The 19,291-nt window shown below is 40.1% G+C and overlaps 1 protein-coding gene across 10 annotated transcripts in view; it reads left to right on the forward strand.

The window, feature by feature from the left end:
• The window catches only part of TMEM200A (transmembrane protein 200A), a 74,947-nt gene extending 56,774 nt beyond the window's left edge, over nucleotides 1-18,173 (forward strand). For all 10 annotated transcript variants that reach the window (XM_070557072.1, XM_070557068.1, XM_070557065.1 and 7 more), the window contains one exon: nucleotides 15,177-18,173. In XM_070557072.1, coding sequence (XP_070413173.1) covers nucleotides 15,193-16,668 — 1,476 coding nt within the window. In that variant the 5' untranslated portion in view covers nucleotides 15,177-15,192 and the 3' untranslated portion in view covers nucleotides 16,669-18,173. The remainder of the gene's footprint in view (nucleotides 1-15,176) is intronic.
• Nucleotides 18,174-19,291: the final 1,118 nt, after the last annotated feature.

The raw sequence follows: 19,291 nt of genomic DNA on the forward strand, positions 1-19,291 counted from the left end.
ATGGGAAGGAGCTACCATCCAGAGACCGTCAGGCGAGCAGGCAGGGCTAGAGGGGGATCTGATGGCGACTGGTGTCTCCATAAGCTGAGACTTCGAGATTCTACCGCAGAGTTCTGTCTTCTGTTTTGGAATTTCTGATAGAAAGTTAGGCTTCTCACATCTAAACCCCCAGCCAGTCTGAATTCGTGCAAGTCCCTTTGTACTATACCCTGGCTCATCTTTCCTCTGTTTACTCTGATGGGAATTCCTCTCTGCCTCTTTGCTTTTCCTCCTTCTGTCCTTGAAGACAGCTTAAGGGTCACCTTCTTTATGAAACCTCTCCTGCTCCTTTCCTCTGCCTCCCCCCACCCACTAAGGTCGCTGTCCCCTTTTGGCCTTCTCTGAACCCCATGAATTCTCCCATCATTGTGCCTAGAAGGCTTCTTAGTACTTGCTTCTCTCCCTGCTTCTTGCTCTGAGCCTGATAAGAGCACAGAGGATGTCGATGTTACTTATGGAGCTCTGGCACCTAGTTGGTGTTCAACCAGTATCTGTTGGATGCAGAAATAAATGTTAACCATCACAAGCCTGGATCCCTCAGATAAAGGAGCGTAGGAGGTTGAAATAATTATAAGTCGTGATCTGGATTAATAGCAGCCCAAGCAGAGCTAAATAGAGATGAGTGAGACTCTGCTTTCCAAAGTGAGCCAGAAATTTGAATCAATTATTGACATTGTTGTGGAAGAATTAGGAAGGTTATTTGATTTATTTGATTACTTGATTTCATTATCTTATGTGGATTTAGGAAGAAAGAAGAGTCCTCTTCATCATTCGAAAAGTAATACAAAAATAATCAAGACACCCTATAAATACAGGATATAAAGCAAAGGATATGGAAGCCTGGACAAGGTGAACAATCACTTCAATTCTCTACGCCATTTGCATTTTGCAGATACAGCCAGTTCAGAAGCAATGTAATGGCTGCAGAAGTTGTCCAGTCAGAACTTGGGTCAGGAGGCCTGTAAAAGAGTTACTTACAGACAAATCACACATCTTCCCTGACTCTTAGCTCTTCCATATAAGCGGGGGTGTTGATAACTACTTTCCAGAGTTGTTATGAGGAATTAATGAGCCAGTATGTGAATAAGCCAACAAACGTTTGGTTAATCTCCAAAAGGCTACAAATAAAATCTGAGGGTTAGCAGGTAACTACAGCAAATCTGAAAAATGCTTAAGAGCATTATAATGAGTTATCTTTGTCTGGGTGTCTGATATCATTGAGCATCAAAAATGTAAACAAATGCTAAGTATTTGTTTAAAAAGCATACACGTATCAAAAACTCATCATTATAACCCTACTAGTGTTTCATTTTGATGGAGAAAATCAAGATGGAAGGCATTTTTAAAACTCAGAGTGAAGTTGTGTAAATCTATAGGACAGCTCAACCTTGACATAAACTCATCTTAAATAAGCCCAGGGATGTTAATGCCTTGAAGCAAAGATCAATGTATATATACCTTCTTTAGGTTCCAATTAAGCGGGGAAAAGCCACGCTTGGGGTAACCCCTGAGTGGAGGGGACAGTCTCCTTCCCACCACCCCACCCCCTCCTACCATAAGGCCCTGCCAAGACACACCCTCACCCACTGGGTGACTCTTGGGTCTCTGTAGACACAGGGCTCTGCTGCACACAAGGGTGAAACAGGGTAAATGGAGGGGGCAGAACAGAGATTTAATTTCAGCGCACAAACATTAAATAAAATTCAGTCTTGCTCCATCATCTTTATGAGGAGATGCATGTAAATCTGGTTACGTGGAAGAACCTTTTCTGGAGCCCATCTCAGTTGCCCTCTTATAATGAAGCCGCAGGCCTCTGTCCAGCCTCTGTGGCTGCGTGCTTGATGAGAGTAATAACTCTGCAGCTGTGGAATATTCTCAGAAAGAAGCCCCTTTCCGTAAGTGAATCAAAGTCGTAAGGTTAGAGTAACAGAAGATCATCAGTGAGGACTGAGCTCTGGGGAAAGAAAAAAGCCAAGCTCCCTCTGAAGACCAGGAGGTTGCTGTGTGAGTAAGTCAGGATGCCCCAGGCACAGATGAAGCTAGTCAATCCTGATAACAGATTTACTTTATGATACACAGCATTAGCCTCAGGCATATGCTGAATTATGAATTTCTTAAAGCCAGATGCCAGTTTTTAATTCATCCTTTACATTACCTTGCACCCAATAAATGCAGGGGTTGCCCAGGTGGGTAGAACTGTTTTCTGTGCCTCAAGATTATTTATATCATAAGTAAATCTTTCATTCCTGAATTTCTGATTTAGTCTGGTTAGTGATTTTAGCCATTTTCTATTTTCTCTGGTTCTGCATTTTTTGCCCCAAAGGCTACACCACGCCTGTTTTAAATTAGCAAGCCCACCGAACTACCGAAATGTCTATCAGGCTGCTTTGCTTTTTACTTTATTTTCCAAGCTTTCAGCATCCTTTTGTTTTTGCTCTGTGTTAATTAGAGTTCCAAAGCGGAAATGAAATAAAAGCAGTGCATGTTCCTTGCAGAAAGGTGAATAATTTGGTTCTATATACGGGAGCGTTCTGTTAGGTGTTGCCCACAATCCTACTTTTTCCGGCATAAGCACCGTTCGCAGTAATGTTGCCTTCCACCTCACTTCAGTGCACATCCAAACATGTGTTCTGTATGTTTGTTATAAAGAGGATCTCACTCTTTATTTCTGTTCTAAAATCTGAAAAATACAACGTGAAAAATTTTCCTGATTGGTATATATTAATGGTTTTTAATATCTCTATAATATTCTATTATATAGATGCAGCACGATTGACTTAGCTCGTCTTCTGCTGACGAACAGCTAAGTTGTTTCCAGGCTGTGCCCATTACTCTAGTGCTGCGTGCATACATTTATGAAGACTTCTGCAACTCTTTCTAGAGGATATGTTCGTAGAAGTGAAACGTGGGAGCGGCAAAGGGGATGCCATTTAAACTTTTGAAAGTCATCCCAAATTAACCTCAAAAAAGTACCAATTTGTCATCTCATTGACAGTCCATTGGAGTCTATTTTCTTACACCTCATCAATAATAGTGATAGTCAACCCCCCTTTTTTTCATTTTTGTCAACTAGTAAGTGAAGTTATATCTTTACTTGTGAAATTGCTTTAGTTTGCATTTCTTTGCTTACTGTTGAATTGCTCTTTTCATTTGTTAACCGGACATTTGTAGTTTTTCTTCTATTGCTCTTTTCATTTGTTAACCGGACATTTGTAGTTTTTCTTCTATGAATTGAGTATTAACGCCTTTTGTCCATTTTTCTCTTGGATGCTATCTCTCACAGGAAATTACCGGTGAAGCCAACCATTATAAAATAGAACAGATATTTGAAGCTAAAAATATCTCAGGCATGATCCCAAAATACCCCACCCTTGTAGAAAGTGGAAATGTGCGTGAATGGTGTTCATGGAAACCTCGTTTGATCTTCTGTTGTTGTTAGGTTAGGCCTCCCTTGAAATCATTTTTACTGCTAAGCATTCTTTCCAATCTTTTTTCATATTCCTGACACCTCAATTTTTCCCTTTCAGCTAATATAGTTAGAGTCAGGATGTGGTAGATGATTCAGTAATTAATCCCAGCCATCCCAGGAGGACGATTCCTGTCTTTAGAGAAATGCTTTGTAAAAGAAGAGATGGAAAGAAGTAAGGGCCTTTAAGAAAATATATGGGAGTTATTCTTGGTTTCAGATAGTTAGCGTTTGCATTCATCCATAGTTTTCTCCCCAGCACACATTTCTCCTTGTCTTCCTCCACCTCTCCCTCTTCCTTCTTCTCTGCGCTTTGCCCTTCCTGTCGACGGTCCTCTGTCTTCCTCTCCAGCAGCAGCTCTCAATCAATTCGTTTGGTCTCCTGAAATTCTAGGTAAAAACTCTCAATAAAGCAGGCATTGACAAGTACTTCTTCAATGGTAAAACAGCAAGCGCACCCATCAAATTCAGCAGCAAGGCAGGGATGTCCACGTTGTTAACTTGTCATCCTTGTTGACTTTACCTTCGCTCTCCAGGGAGCAGGCGATACAGTTAGAAAATAGCAATTGTAGCTTTCAAATCGGGAAAGGAGGCAAAAATATTCTATGTGGATGACATAATTGTATTTCTAGAACATCTAAGAGAATGAACTGAAAAACCTTTTTTTTTTGAACAGTGAGTTCAGGTAAGTAGCTTAGTACAAAATTAGTGCACAAAGATCAGTAGCCTTTCTCCATCCAAACAGCAACCACTTGAAGATAGAAATGATCGGGAAAGAAAACATACTGATATATGATAAAAATCCAGTAGAAAATACCCAGGAAACAAAAAGTAACAAGAAATGAGAAAGATCTATGTTTAAAATGTGACAAAAAAGAAAACTTTTTAGATAAAATGTTACAGTGGTACAACAATGCCAGTTCTCCATATGTTTATGTAGAGATTTAGCATAATTCCAATAAAAATACCAACCAGAATTTTAAAAATCAAATTCTAAAGTTCATAGGCAACAAAAAATGTTTAAGAATAGACAAGAGACTTTTAACAAAGAATAATGAGAATAGGCTGATTTTATCAGATATTCAAATGTATATTATAATACTAATAGTAATTAAATCAGTTCTGTTCTGGCAAATTAATAGATTAATGCAAGAGAATGGTAAGTCTTAATATTGACTCAAATGCATATGAGATTTGGTAGATAGTACAAATAGATGAAATCAATATGTAATGAGGGTAGCATTTCAAACCAAAGGAGGAGAGATTGATTACCTGTCAACAAGTTAGATCTCTACCTCTAATTACACAAAAAGACATTCTAGATACATCGAAAAATTGAAATGTAAGAGAATTCAATCATAAAATGATCAGAAGAAAACATGGAATTTTAAAAATATAATCTTATATTGTAGAAGGTCTGTCTGAAGATTACATGAAACTATCAATCAACATACTGATAAGGTTAGCCACATACAATTGAAATTTTCTGCTTAATAAGAAATACAATCAAAAAAAGCAAAATGTAAGTTAAATGTTTGCCAGGCATATCACTTCCAGAGAGCTGATTTCTTCAATATGTAAAGAGCTTGTATAAATCCATTCTAAAAACCAAATGAGAAAATCCTCCCTCTGCAGAAATAGCTATGAGAAATCCAGCACTTTGCTTCTCTCTGGAAGGCGGAACAAGGAAACCAGGGAGGGGAAGGTTTGTACTGTTGGGTTTTTACCAGGAGCACAAATAGTTTCCAAATAGTTAGAGATAGATGAGAGAAAGACAGGCTAACTAACAGATACCTTTTTTTTTTTAATTGGAAGTCTAAAAATCTCTATTTTCCTCAATTGTTGTCGCTGCCACTGCACGTACAAGTAGGAGAAGACAGAGAAGAAGACAAACGTAGAATGTCACATGCATTCCCACCGCCTCCCTTATTTTGTTCCAATACGTTTACCATTTGTGGAGTTTGTCCAGAGGACCTGTAGAATATGCCCCTTAAATGCTGAAGGACTTCGGTATTTCTAAGCTTAGTAGATTCATTCTTTTTGTGAGTGGTGAGGACTTGGTCTTGCCATCCTTCATGAGGCCTCCCTTCATTGCTTTAAGAGCGATCCTGCTCAGATTTTACTTACGGGGAAAAAAAGGTAAAATTCTCCAGGGGAAATGGTGTAGTTTGAACTATTTTCTAATGTTTTTCTAGGGTTTTAAAAATGCTAATGTAGCTTTGACCTACCATCGGTTGGAAAACTTTATAAGAAATTTGAGGTACAGCGTGTCACTGTGGATTAAAAGATGACACAGCTCCTTGCTAATTTACATAGTGTTTTTGCTCTGATGAGAGATGGTTCCTTATTTGCAGTAGAAGAAAGCAAGACCTCTTGCATCTTTAACAGTATTGGCCCAGCTGTGTTACTCACAAAACTGGTAGACTTATGTAAGCCCTTTGATAAAGTGGAGCCACTAGAATTGAAACTTACTACTATGCTCCAGCTTTTCCCTTGTGTAAGAATGCCAACAGCATGTCCAGGATTTTCTAGGCATTTAAAATCACTGGAAAAGATACGAATACTTACTAGAGTCTCATTTTCCAATGTTGTCTCCAAAGACATGGTCACCAGACCTCTAAGTAAAGTTACCGTCTATGTTCCTCTGCAGAGGAAGGACCTGTATAAAAAATCCAATTTGTGATTTTAAATACTTCAGCTCTTTATTCAGGAATATCCCAGCTAATTTCCTGTATTTTAATAAATTTGTGACTTCTTTAGCAATAGCTTCTTTATACCAATTTCAAGTTGACTTCCTGCCAGGAAATGCAGTGAACAGGGAGTGTGACAGTCATTATAAGAGCTTGTCCAGATTTGAAGATTGGGGTACAGGGCAGGAAGCATATTTCTACTTGGGGGAAATAGGTTTCTAATTTCTTCTGTTCCTGCAGAAAATGTCTCCCACAGGGTCTCAGCAGGGTTTTTTTCTAACAGCTTATTATGGATCCGTTATTTGGCCTCCTGAAGTCTTCCGTGTTCTGTGGGCTTCGTGGCTCTTCGTCCTTGATGAGCACTTCCATTTCATTGTCCCACAGCTCATAATAGGTTTGGGCCCATATTTTATAGTTTTCCAGGCTGGCAGGTTTTGAAAGCATCAGTAACAAAAAACACGTATAGATTTCCAAGGGCATTCTCTACTCCCAGCGTTTTCTACATGCTTAGGATATACTTAACCACAAAGTGATATTTTATATTTAGTGACTTGGGTATCATTCTGCTAATTATTAAAAAAAAAAATCAGTATTTCCTTTTAGTTCCAGCACTCATACGAATGTAGAACTATACTGAATATTATGAAACCATTCTCTCCAAGGCAGACCAGCAAAGGTCCTCACAACGTACATAAAATCAGAGCTTACACTTCTTGTCACAAAATTAACATCTGGAGATTTTCATGTTCTGTCCCCCTTATGGCATCTTCTCTGGTCCCCACGTCCCCAGGCCCCGTGTTCCTCTTCGTTTTCAGACTTTTTCACGCCCGAGTGTCTCAATGGAAACAGAATAGTGCGCGCAGAATTGGTCAGGCCGCTCATCGTTTGATTCGATTGCATCATTAAGACAAGGAAAAACATCAGATCAACCAGTTTGGGTTTTCAATCTTGTTTTATTATTGCTGTTACTTTCTGTCACAAGACAGGTCTCCAAATCTGAATTATACAGAAAGGCATACTTTGTTCTTTCTGGAATCTCCCAACTGCCTCTTATATAAACTCCACTCTTTGCCACTACTGAATTATTAATGCTTCTGCCACTAAAATACACAGTCTCCATTCAGATAGTTTTTGACTCTAGGTCCCAGCACAAACTTATAGTCCTACTTTCCTCTCCATATACAATGAGCCATCATTAATTATTTAACTTAGTATATTAAAATATATTTTGGTTTCTCTACCTAAGCAATAAAAGAGTTAATATCACTGAGCAATGAGGAGTTAATAATAATAGCTATTGTTTATTGAGAATTTACTACAATCAACACTATAGTAAACATTTTATATATATTACTTCATTTTGTCCTCAAAATGACCATATACTTGGACACAACTAATGTTACTAATGTAGACCTTAGTTCCCAGACAGTGAGCTGGGCTTTGCATTCATTGTGTCCTTTGCTTTACAACAGCCTTACAGGTATTGTTACTATCCCCACTTTACAGATGAGGAAACTGAGGCTCCAAGAGGTTGAGTCAGTTGTTCAAGTGTGGCTATTAAGTGGTGGGTAGGAATCAAGCCCCCTCGCCCAGGTCTTCTGCCTCCAGTGTATTATATACTGTCTATTAAAGAAGGGTTTTGCCATCTTACAGATGGAGGAACTGAGATAAGAGTTTAAAACAGCTTGTCCAAGGTTGTATGGCTATCAAGTGTCTCTGATTCCAGTGTTCATGTGCAAAACCATGATGCTGCCCATACGTTAAGAAATGATTTCTAGGAGCCGGCCCGGTGGTGCAGTAGTTAAGTCTGTGTGCTCTGCTTCGGTGGCCCAGGGTTCACCGGTTCGGATCCCAGGTGAGGATCTAGTCACCACTTATCAAGCCACGCTGTGGCAGGCATTCCACATATGGAGCAAGATGGGCACAGGTGTTAACCCAGGGCCAGTCTTCCTCTGCAAAAAGGAGGATTGAAGGCAGATGTTAGCTTAGGGCTAATCTTCCTCAAAAAAAAAAAAAGAGAAATGATTTGCAGTCTATTCTTATTTTTTAAAGTTTAATATGATTGAACTATTAGTCACCCATATGCATTTTCTGTTTCAGCTCTGGCAAAGATATAGACTAAAAATCCTCTTCTAAAAGTTTAAAATGTCTCTACTGGGAAGAAAGTCCTAAAACTCTTTCTAGCTTGAACAGAAAATCTTTCCATCTGTCACATTTGTCATACCACATGGGGTTTTTATATAATGTTTTTGTTTGGTCCTGAAGGCATAGATTAATTTTTACTTCCTTTTGGCAGATACCGCATATTCTGGTGAATTTTTAAACCTCAAGATAAGAATAAAAATTCAAGCATGTAACTAAGACAATACAAATATATTTAAAATAATAGGAATACTTCAGCCTGTTATTGAAAAGATGAAGAAAAACCATAGGACAAGGACCCTTGTGAGACAGTGAAGGACAGGATGAATTAGAATCTGTCTACATGGCCAGCTCCTACTGATGCGCCAAGCCCCTATGAACTGCTGCCACTTCTTGGATGCCTCCCCTGATTTCTCCAGATAGTGAGGAAGAGCATTCTCCAGTATCACTCCATCATAGCAATTAGTTCATTTCATTTTAAATGCGTACTTTGACTGCTTTCCCACTGAACTCTGTATTCCGTGCAATCAGAGACCAGGTATTATTAACTCTGTGCCCCTATGCCCAGCACATTTCAGTCTTTTCAAGCATCCATCAAGTCAGTTCACAGTCAACAGACGAACTTACATATTTATTACATTCCGGGCCCTCTGCAAGGTATTGGGATAATGTGAAAAAAAATAGAAAGAGGAACATGTAATCAAGAGTGAACGTTGGACTGGGAGTCTGAAAACTTGAATTCCAGTCCTATTCTTTCTGCCAATTCATTGTTGGATCTTAGATGAAATTCCTGGTCCTTTCTTGGCGAAAAGGAATGTCTGGATTCAAAGACTTCTAAAGTCTCTCAATTCTGCAGGCCTATTTACCTATCAGCATCTTAGATATAAGTGTGTGAATGCATCTAGAACCATGTCTGATGTATGGTAGGCTCAGAATGTGGTCAGAAAAGTAGGTCAGTGTGCTCAGAAGAGGACCTGAGTGTACAGGAATAAACTTCTGTGAGTGTTTAAACTGAAAACTGGTATGGACTAGTGCCATGAAAAGCAAATTCCAGACTGGGTTTAAGCTTGTAAAGACAGTAAAAGGTAACAACAATAAGGCTTTTAAGACTATTATTGAAGCAAGAATAGGGGAGGATAAGCCTGAAGATAGAAGCGCTGATCTAGTGTTAATATGATACACAAGGCAGAAATCTTCCGAGTCAAGGAGAAAGAGCTTTCTGCTGCAAGAGGGGCAGTAAACATGGTCCGGAGGGGAAGATGAGCCCAAGGTAGGTGAGCTGACAGTAATGGAGTGTTTGAATGAGGCAAGAGTCTACATCTGGAGTGAGAAAGGTAGAAAATGAGACTGAATTCCTGCTGGTGATTTCTGAGATCTGCAATGACTGGGTAGCATGGCAGAGGCCTGGAGATAGTCCAACAGGGCCCTGGTTTGCACAGTGAAGGTATGTTGCACAAATTTTGAGCTGGTAATCTTGATACCTGTTGCTGGCATAATTGTGGCTGATCTATGGACATTAGGAATGGAAAATAGGATGATCAAAGTGTGGCCAAAAGTTAACCCAAACTAATTTTTATTTTGGCTTGGCAAGAGAAGAATATTATGTATATCTGTCTTTTAGTTTGCTTTTGACAAAATCATATCTTTTTTTTTTCTTTTTCGAGGAAGATTAGCCCTGAGCTAACATCTGCTGCCCATCCTCCTCTTTTTGCTGAGAAAGACTGACCCTGAGCTAAGATCCATGCCCATCTTCCTCTACTTTATACGTGGGATGCCTCCCACAGCATGGCTTCCCAAGTGGTGCCACGTCTGCACCCAGGAGCCAAGCCGGTGAACCCCAGGCCGCCAAAGCAGAACGTGCGCACTTAACCACTGCGCCACCGGTGGGGCCAGCCCTGACAAAATCATGATATCTTTTTAGAGAATATGGAAACGTTGAGTGTGACTAACCCTCTAGTTAGGTTTATTTATAGCTAGTTGAATGGCCTCATGAGAAAGATGATTGCTGATCATTATATTCTTGAGGCCAAAGAACGTTATTTTGAGCCCTATACTTCTGCAAGGCCAGATATCAGTTTTTACTAATTACATGAATGAATATCTACACAAATTAACAGTGTCCACCTAGGAGGAGGTGTCTAGTGAAATACCACAGGGCTCTGGGCTCTATACTTGATCTTCAAGTTCTAAAAGTTTGGATGAAGGTTTGGTTCCAGAGAAATTGATAAGCAAAAACTCTGTGCCCAAGTTAACAAAATGAAGTTCGGTGTAGCAAAATTCTTCACTTGGGTCTTTGAAGAAATAAGTCCCGGCCCTGCCCTGTCAGGGAAGGTAGGGAGCAAAGAGGAGTGTGGAGGTGGGGAGTGGTATGCTCTGAGTCAGCACCTTCCTGTGCCGGAGGAGATCTACACAGTGTGAGGGGCCTGATGCTCACCCAAGGACACGTCTTCAGCCTCATCTCTTACACCTGGCTTTTCCTGGGATGTCAGTGTGATTCGAGAAATGGAAGTCGGTTGGTCCATAGTTGCAGTTTTAAAGGCAAAGCAGCATTCTTGAAGGTCTGGTTTTCTGATGGAAACACGAATCAAAATAAGGAAAACTGACAAGGAAAGAAAACCTCGAGTGAGAGCAAATTTGGAGGTCTAGCCATATCTCAGACTCTGTAAGACACAGACTCTGGAGCTGCCGCCGAGCTGTGTGACCTTAGGCAACTTACCTAAACTCTCTGAGCATCAGTTTTCTCCTCTGAAAAATAGAGCTCATATTATTGTCTCTGCTTCCAGAATTGTTGTGAGAATCCATATGTTCTTAGACCTAAAGCTCTTAGAATAGTGCCAGACCGTGGGCAGTCTGAGTTAGCTCTTATGCTATCATTGTTATTATTAAAACTTAGGAAGATGCTGTCGTTTGTTATGAAAAGGAGACTGTAGTTAACAGGGTCTCTATCGCCCATGCCCTCCACGCCACCAAAAAAACCAAAAGTGACCAAAGTGAGGGTGGAGGGGATGGAGTTTGGCAGCACGAATGAAAACATAGACAGAGGCTGATTTCGCTTATCCTGGACACTTTGGACCAAGTTGACATTGCAGTTTGAAGATGCAGACTACAATGTTCTCTCCAGGTTTTATAGTCTCATCAGGTGTAAGCAAAACTGCCTGTAGCATCCTCAGGCTATTTCCCAGGATGAGCCTCTCATTACTGCGTTCAGCTACAAGTTGAGGTTAATTTTCCTAAGATGACGACAACGTATTTGTGTCTTACTCTGGGTCCACTGCGAATGAGTGTAAAATGCAAGTTTGAGAAAGACGCTGGTCCCCTTCTGAGACCTGGCCCCCTTCCTCTCCAGCCTTACCTGGTCTCCGCCTGAGGGTTGAGCTGTATGCTTAGGGCACACTGGAGCTCTGACCTCCAGCCTTTCTTTCACTTGACCTTCTCCGAAATGCTATTCACTTGACTTTTTTTTTTTTTTTAGGACGATTAGCCCTGAGCTCATATCTACCGCCAATCCTCCTCCTTTTATTGAGGAGTCTTGGCCCTGAGCTAACATCTGTACCCATCTTCCTCTACTTTATATGTGGGACGCCTGCCACAGCATGGCTTGCCAAGCGGTGTGTAGGTCGGCGCCCAGGATCTGAACCAGCAAACACCCGGCCCCTGAAGCATAGTGCATGAACTCAGCTGCTGCACCACCAGGCTGGCCCCTCACTTGACTTTTTTCCTGTGATAAATATCAGAATGCATGAAGCCTACTGTAAAGGCCCTCCATAATTGAGACTTTCACTCTATGGGTTCTCTCAGTCCCTTTTGTTTAGATAGATTAGCTCCGTCATTAGGTTTCAAGCTCTTGAAGCCGGGACTGAGTTTGTGCCCCCTTGTTTTCCCCTCAAGGTCGGGTTGGGTTGTCTTAGTATTGAATTGCCCTAAATCGCATTCAAGGAGGACATTGGCCCCCAACCTGAGCTTGCTAATCCTTGGGAGTCTTGGTGTCCCTTGGGGCCTGGCCAGCATAGTCGGGCTGAAGAAGCTGTGTACTCCTTCCATTGCCCCCTCATTCTATTCTTTATTTCTAAACTCCTCCAGGAGTCTTTTCTCCTCTCATTTTCTATGCATTTTCACACTCAAACTGACCTTGCTTTATCTTGCTGTCTGGGCTCACCTGCTTTACTTGCTCACATAGGAGCCCAGTCACTCATCGCTCTTTCCCAACTTCCTGTCCTCATCTATCTTTCTCAAAATAATTGCCTCTCTTCCAGCCCCCTTTCCTCTATCAGCATCAGGAACGGAAAATGGGGATGCTAGCAGAAAATGCTTTAACAAGTGGGGGAGGACTAGGAATCTGGATGGAAGGGTAACTCAACATGGTTGCTTTTAAACCAGATAAAAGCTTTTTGCCCTTGTTTTCATTCTATTCAGAAGGATTTCAGTCTAAATCCCTATCCTGCCATATGGAAATAACTGAGTTAGATGGCTGCTATCCAATCTAAGCATTTTATTCAAACATTTGAAACTGGTTTGGGTTCTAGAATCCATAGGTTGACACTAAGCTTTGTTCTATCCAAGATTTGGGAGAAGTCCTGAGTGGTAGTATGTATACTTTGATAAATTGTGTAGACTAGAGCCGTGGGTTATGATATCGTTTGTTCTTCCAACATTAAATATTTTAATCCTAGTTAAAATTTCCCTGGAGACTGGATTTACTCACCAGCTTGTTCAGCTAGCTAAAACTGTAGATGCCGTCCACAACCCTGTTCTTTAAACACAATTCAGAAATCATAAATAGCAATTCAGAAGGAGAGGTTGATTTTGCAAGATGAGGTTTGATGCCATAACAAAACCCTCTCAGAAATTTGCCAGAGACCTTGTGAGTCTTAAAATATCCTGCGTTTCCCACCAGCCAGACTTGGCAGCTTGAGAACGATTCATAACAAATAATGACAAATATTTTACCAACTCACAAAATGTTGCTTTTTGTCTTGGTATTAATTTTCTTTGTTCACATTTTTAACTAGGAAGGTTAGTATAGTAATATGATGGTCATCCAGCTAATCTCAGGAAAAGGATTACTTCCTTACTGAGTGGTTTAGCAAATATTTCTTGACCACTGGCTATGTACAAGGTACTATATTGAATGTTTATGGTAATAAAAAGATGAATTAAACTTGATGTTTGACCACAGGAAGTGAAAGAACCAAGATGTTATAATATGGTGAGTGCTGTAGAAAACTTGCTAAAAATGCTCTGAGGAATGAGAACTCTGTGGAATTTGCTGAGTCCACCAGAGAAGCCTTCATAAAGGAAGTGGGATATGAGCTTTGATGACTAGCCAGATGTTAATATGTGAAATTAGGGGGAGAAGAAGGGGGATCTAGACAGATGAAACATTATTAACAAAGTCTCAGAAACAGTATAGTACGGAGCACAGGGAATATTGTTGGTTTTGGTTTTATGTAAATGAAAGGGAAGAGTAGAGATAAAGATAAATTTAAGTCTGAAATCTCAGATTAAACTTTGGTAGGTAGTGGGGATTATTTTATCCATTATTCCACTCTTTAAACAACTCCAGAGCTGTGTTTTGGGATAATAACCTGCCCTCCGTATGTAAGCTTGATTGTGGAGAAAGAGAAATTGGAGTTTTGAAGACTGGTTGGGAGGTTATTATAATGGTCTAGTAAGAGTTAGTAAGAGTTGCACTAGGCTAGGAAGAGGAGGGTTGGAACAGAGTGGTGAACTTGATGGTGGTGAAAATTTCCAGGATTTAGAACCTGATTGGAAGATGAGAGGAAGAAGAAAGGGTGGAGTTAAAGATAACTATGAAGAGTCAAGCCTGAGAACTGACACCATCAGAAAAGTCAGACAAGTCAAGTAGTGCCACTGGAAGGAGAATTCAGCCGTGTGTGGTGTGTGGTGGAAGGAGAGTTCAGCTTTGCTAGCGGTGCACAAATATATATACTATACATGTGTTCCCCGACGGAGAGTTGAAATGTGAAATTGAAACTCAGGCTATGACTTGAAATATAGGCTTGGGACTCATTAGCATAAAGGAAAGGGTGGAAGGTGTAGAAGTGGATATGGATGCCAAGAGAGAGTGTAAAGAGAAGATGGCCAAGGACAGGACCCTCGGGGGAAGGTGGTCTCCTTTTAGGTGAGGGAAGATGAGCCAAAACTGAAATAGTCAGCAAGATCAGAGAGGAGCCAGGAAGACTCATAAAAGACTGGAGAAGAGAGTCTCAAGAAAGGAGAGGCCAGTAGTATCTATGGAAACAGAGAAGTAAGGAAGATGAGAATTGAGAGGGAGATATTAAATGTGGTAGTTAAGAGTTCACTAGTGACTCTCATAAGACTGGTCTTAGAATCATAAATTGCTGGACTGTATTCTCTTTGTAAGTCTAGGGTTTTTGGGGGGCCTATTAAGTGTTCTGGATTTTTCCATTTCTTTGAAATAAAACAAATAATGAAGGATGAGGTGTGTGTGTGTGTGTGTGTGTGTGTGTGTGTATGTATGTGTGTGCATGCATGCACATGTGAGAGAGAGAGAGAATGTGTCTTGGGACCAGGGGACTATTTTACATAATAAATGATAAAATTATTTAAGTAAAATACACCTTGAGCTCATATCTCATTAATAATAGAAACACTAATTCAGCCAAAAAAGGGAATCTCCAGAATTTTACATTAGTCAATAAGCAAAACTTCTACCCAAACTATGTCAATTAAAAAGATATTCTTGTGTCCCATTTCGTTATACGAAGCAACAACTATAACAAAAATATATAAATAATTGCTGAATTGGTGAGCATACCCCAGAACATACTTAGATTACCTTTCTCCCTTCTTTTCAGAATAAAAGACCAAGCTATGATAGCAACTGGAGGAGTGATAACCGGCCTGGCTGCCTTGAAGAGGCAAGACTCTGCCAGATCACAGCATCATGTTAACCTCAGCCCATCGCCTGCTGCTCAAGAAAAGAAACCAGTCAGGCGTCGGCCTCGGGCTGATGTTGTGGTTGTTCGAGGCAAAATCCGGCTTTATTCCCCATCTGGTTTTTTCCTCATTTTGGGAGTGCTTATCTCCATTGTAGGAATTGCAATGGCAGTCCTTGGATATTGGCCCCAAAAAGAACATTTTATTGATGCGGAGACAACACTGTCAACAAACGAAACTCAGGTCATTCGGAACCAAGGCGGTGTGGTAGTTCGCTTCTTTGAGCAACATTTACATTCTGATAAAATGAAAATGCTTGGCCCTTTCACAATGGGGATTGGCATCTTCATTTTCATTTGTGCTAATGCCATTCTTCATGAGAACCGTGACAAAGAAACCAAAATCATACACATGAGGGATATCTATTCCACCGTCATCGACATCCACACGCTAAGGATCAAGGAGCAAAAGCATATGAATGGCATCTACACTGGTTTGATGGGAGAAACAGAAGTCAAACAAAATGGGAGCTCCTGTACCTCAAGACTGGCAGCAAATACCATTGCCTCTTTCTCAGGTTTTAGGAGCAGTTTTCGGATGGACAGCTCTGTCGAGGAGGATGAGCTTGTGCTAAATGAAAGCAAAAGTCTGGGGCATCTTATGCCACCTTTGTCCTCTGACAGCTCTGTCTCTGTCTTTGGCCTCTACCCACCTCCTTCCAAGACAACCGATGATAAGACCAGCGGCCCTAAGAAATGTGAAACCAAGTCGATTGTGTCATCATCCATCAGTGCATTCACGTTGCCTGTGATCAAACTTAATAACTGTGTTATTGATGAGCCCAGTATAGATAGCATCACGGAGGATGCTGAGAACCTCAAAAGTAGGTCAAGGAATTTGTCAATGGATTCCCTCGTGGTCCCTTTGCCCAACACCGCTGAGTCCTTCCAGCCCGTCAGCACAATGCTCCCGCGGAATAATTCCGTTGGGGAGTCATTGTCAAGTCAGTACAAGTCCTCTGTGGCCCTTGGAGCTGGGGCTGGACAGCTCTTATCTCCTGGGGCTGCTAGAAGACAGTTTGGGTCCAACACATCCTTGCATTTGCTCTCGTCGCATTCAAAGTCCTTAGACTTAGACCGGGGTCCCTCCACCCTGACTGTTCAGGCAGAACAACGGAAACATCCAAGTTGGCCTCGGTTGGATCGAAGCAACAGCAAAGGGTACGTGAAACTAGAGAACAAAGAGGACCCGATGGAGCGATTGCTCGTGCCCCAAGCCACAATCAAAAAAGACTTTACCAATAAGGAGAAGCTTATTATGATTTCAAGATCTCACAATAATTTGAGTTTTGAACATGATGAATTTTTGAGTAACAACCTAAAGCGAGGAACTTCTGAAACAAGGTTTTAATGTTAAAAAACATATCATTTTACAAGGCTATATATTTTAAAACTATTTTCACTAGTGTTTCCTCATTAAACATTGCTTGTAAGCCTTTTTAATCAAATGGTTTGTAGTGTATTAGACCTGGCTACTTAATTCTCTGGAGATGGTTGTATGCTCTGGTTACTTATGATGGCAGTATTCTATATTATCACATATGATTTTATTTTTCCCACTTATTTGAAAGCTTATGATCTCTTTCCACTCATGATCTTTTATTAATATGAATTCAAAATACTTCCATCTGAATTAAAGTTCCTTTTCTTTTCTTTTAAGTTCTTTCATTGATGCTCATATTTATAGAACGAAGTGTCCAGTTAGCAAAAGGTAGGGTACCAAGTGTGGACTAGAAGTACCAAATTCCAGCCCAAGATTCAACGTGTATTTATAAATGAGTGTGAGTGCAAATCAAGATGTGATTTTCTGAATAGTTGCTTTTATATAGGATTGGTTAAATTGTTTAAAATGGAAAAGATCTAGCTTCTGTGTGAGCTAAATAATATGAATTGGTTAAATTGGTTTAGTTCTGTGTGAGCTAATTGATATGAATTGATCAAGTCAATTATGACTTCTACTCGGAATTCTAGGAAGATAGTATTTTTTTCAAAATCAGTTCTATTTTTAGTGATATGTTATCAAGAAACCATGTATTCAAGAACCATGGCTGAGAATGCCAGATATTCTTAGGGGTAAATAGCTATAATTTTAGATATTCAGAATCAAAATTTCTTTGCAGCTGACTTGAAAAATGAATGAACCAATATAGTTTTTAGAAATGCTATCTTAAAGTAATTATATCCATGAAGAAAATATTGACTAATGAATTAAAATACATTATATGCTAGTTAATGTTGATAGTCTCTATACCTTTTCCAGGTCGTCTCTGTTACCCACTATCTACTCATTCCCACATCCTTATTATCCCCCAATATTTTTTAGATCCTGTTATTTGGAAAATAATCAGCTAACCTTGACATTTCTTTTTATCTTCGCATATCACTAACTTGGTGGTTCAAGAGAAATTAGTCCTTGATAAATTGCCTTGAAATTTACTTTGTGCTGGAAAACCTTATGAGGACTCCAAAGACTTTCTTATGGTGTAATAAATATTTAGGATTGTGGTTCTCAGTTATTGAAAATTATAAATATTAAAATAGATTTTTCATCAGAAAATTTTCATGTTTTCCATTAAGGTAACATAATTTTAAGAATTGTTTCATGGAATACTCAGGAAATTTTACAAGTTTTCCCCAATGTCTAAATGTTTCTGAACATCAGTGTTGCAGATATTGCGGAAGAGGAGAAGGAAGATATATTTCTGTTTGTAGCTCCCCACGATTCCCCCTGTGTTGGCGTCATGAGCTTGCCTGAGGCACAGTGTTACTTGTTAGAACATCAGGCCTGTGTATTGTAATACAGTGGGCTCAATATTTTACTATAAAGCATTTAATAAACTTCTGTTCTTAATAGAAGTTTGTGTTCTTCATACATTTGCCATTATTTTCTAAATAAAATGTACATTTCTGCTTAAAGTACTGTTTCTCAAACTTTGAGGTACGTTCTACTGAAGGTTCTTGATACCCTGGTATAGGTACTGGGTGCTGTGGCTTTTTTATTTTGCTTCTATTTGGTTAAAGAGCTAGGTCCATCCACCTGTTGAATTAGGCTCTTTTCATATGTTGTCATCTTGGTGTGATGGTTAATTTTATGTGTCAACTTGACGGGGCTAAGGGATGCCCACATTTCTAGGTGTGTCTGTTAGGGTGTCTCCAGAAGAGATTAGCTTGAATCTGTAGATGAAGTAAACAAAATTGTCCTCACTAATGCAGGTGGACATTGTCCAATCCGTTGAAGGCCTGAATAGAACAAAAAGGCAGAGGAAGGGCTAATTCCCTCTCTGTGCTTCAGCTGGGACATCCATCTTCTCCTGCCTTTGGACGTCAGTGCTCCCGGTCCTCAGGCCTTCAGACTCAGACGGGGCCTTGAGTTTGTACCAGAACTACACCACCAGCTTTCTGGGCCTCTCTAGCTTACGAGAGGCCGGAAATCGTAGGACTTCTTGGCTTCTAGTCATGTGAGCCAATCCTCATAATAAATCTCTCTATGTATCCTGTTGGCTCATTTTCTCTGGAGAACCTTGTTTAATACACTTGGGATCATTTCCACTTAAAATTTCATTGACTCTCCGGAAAATAACGCGATGTATAGCATCTAGCAAATGTCAGTGATACTCCCAGATTTGAAAACGATGGCTCTCAACACCTTTGATGTGACAAATGACTAAAGCTGTATAATTTGCTCAGTTCACCCCTGAAAGGGCTGTAGCAACTTGAAGAGGACTAAACAGCATGGGTCTTGAAGGATCCCAAAAAAGGAATTTGGGGCTCAAAGCAGTGATTCCTAGTCAACCTTCTCTCCATCAAAAAGCCTGAGGTTTTTATTTACAAACAAATTAACTTTATCAAATGATAAATAGTTTTCTCATTTTAAATTAGTCAAAGACACTTGTTGCTAATTAAAGCTTCAGATCAATGGGAAGTAGCTAATGTTAGTGTATCAACTTGGTATAATTCCACCCAAAAACAAGGAA

This window comes from Equus przewalskii, chromosome 9, assembly GCF_037783145.1.
Source record: "Equus przewalskii isolate Varuska chromosome 9, EquPr2, whole genome shotgun sequence".
NCBI classification, from domain to species: domain Eukaryota; kingdom Metazoa; phylum Chordata; class Mammalia; order Perissodactyla; family Equidae; genus Equus; species Equus przewalskii.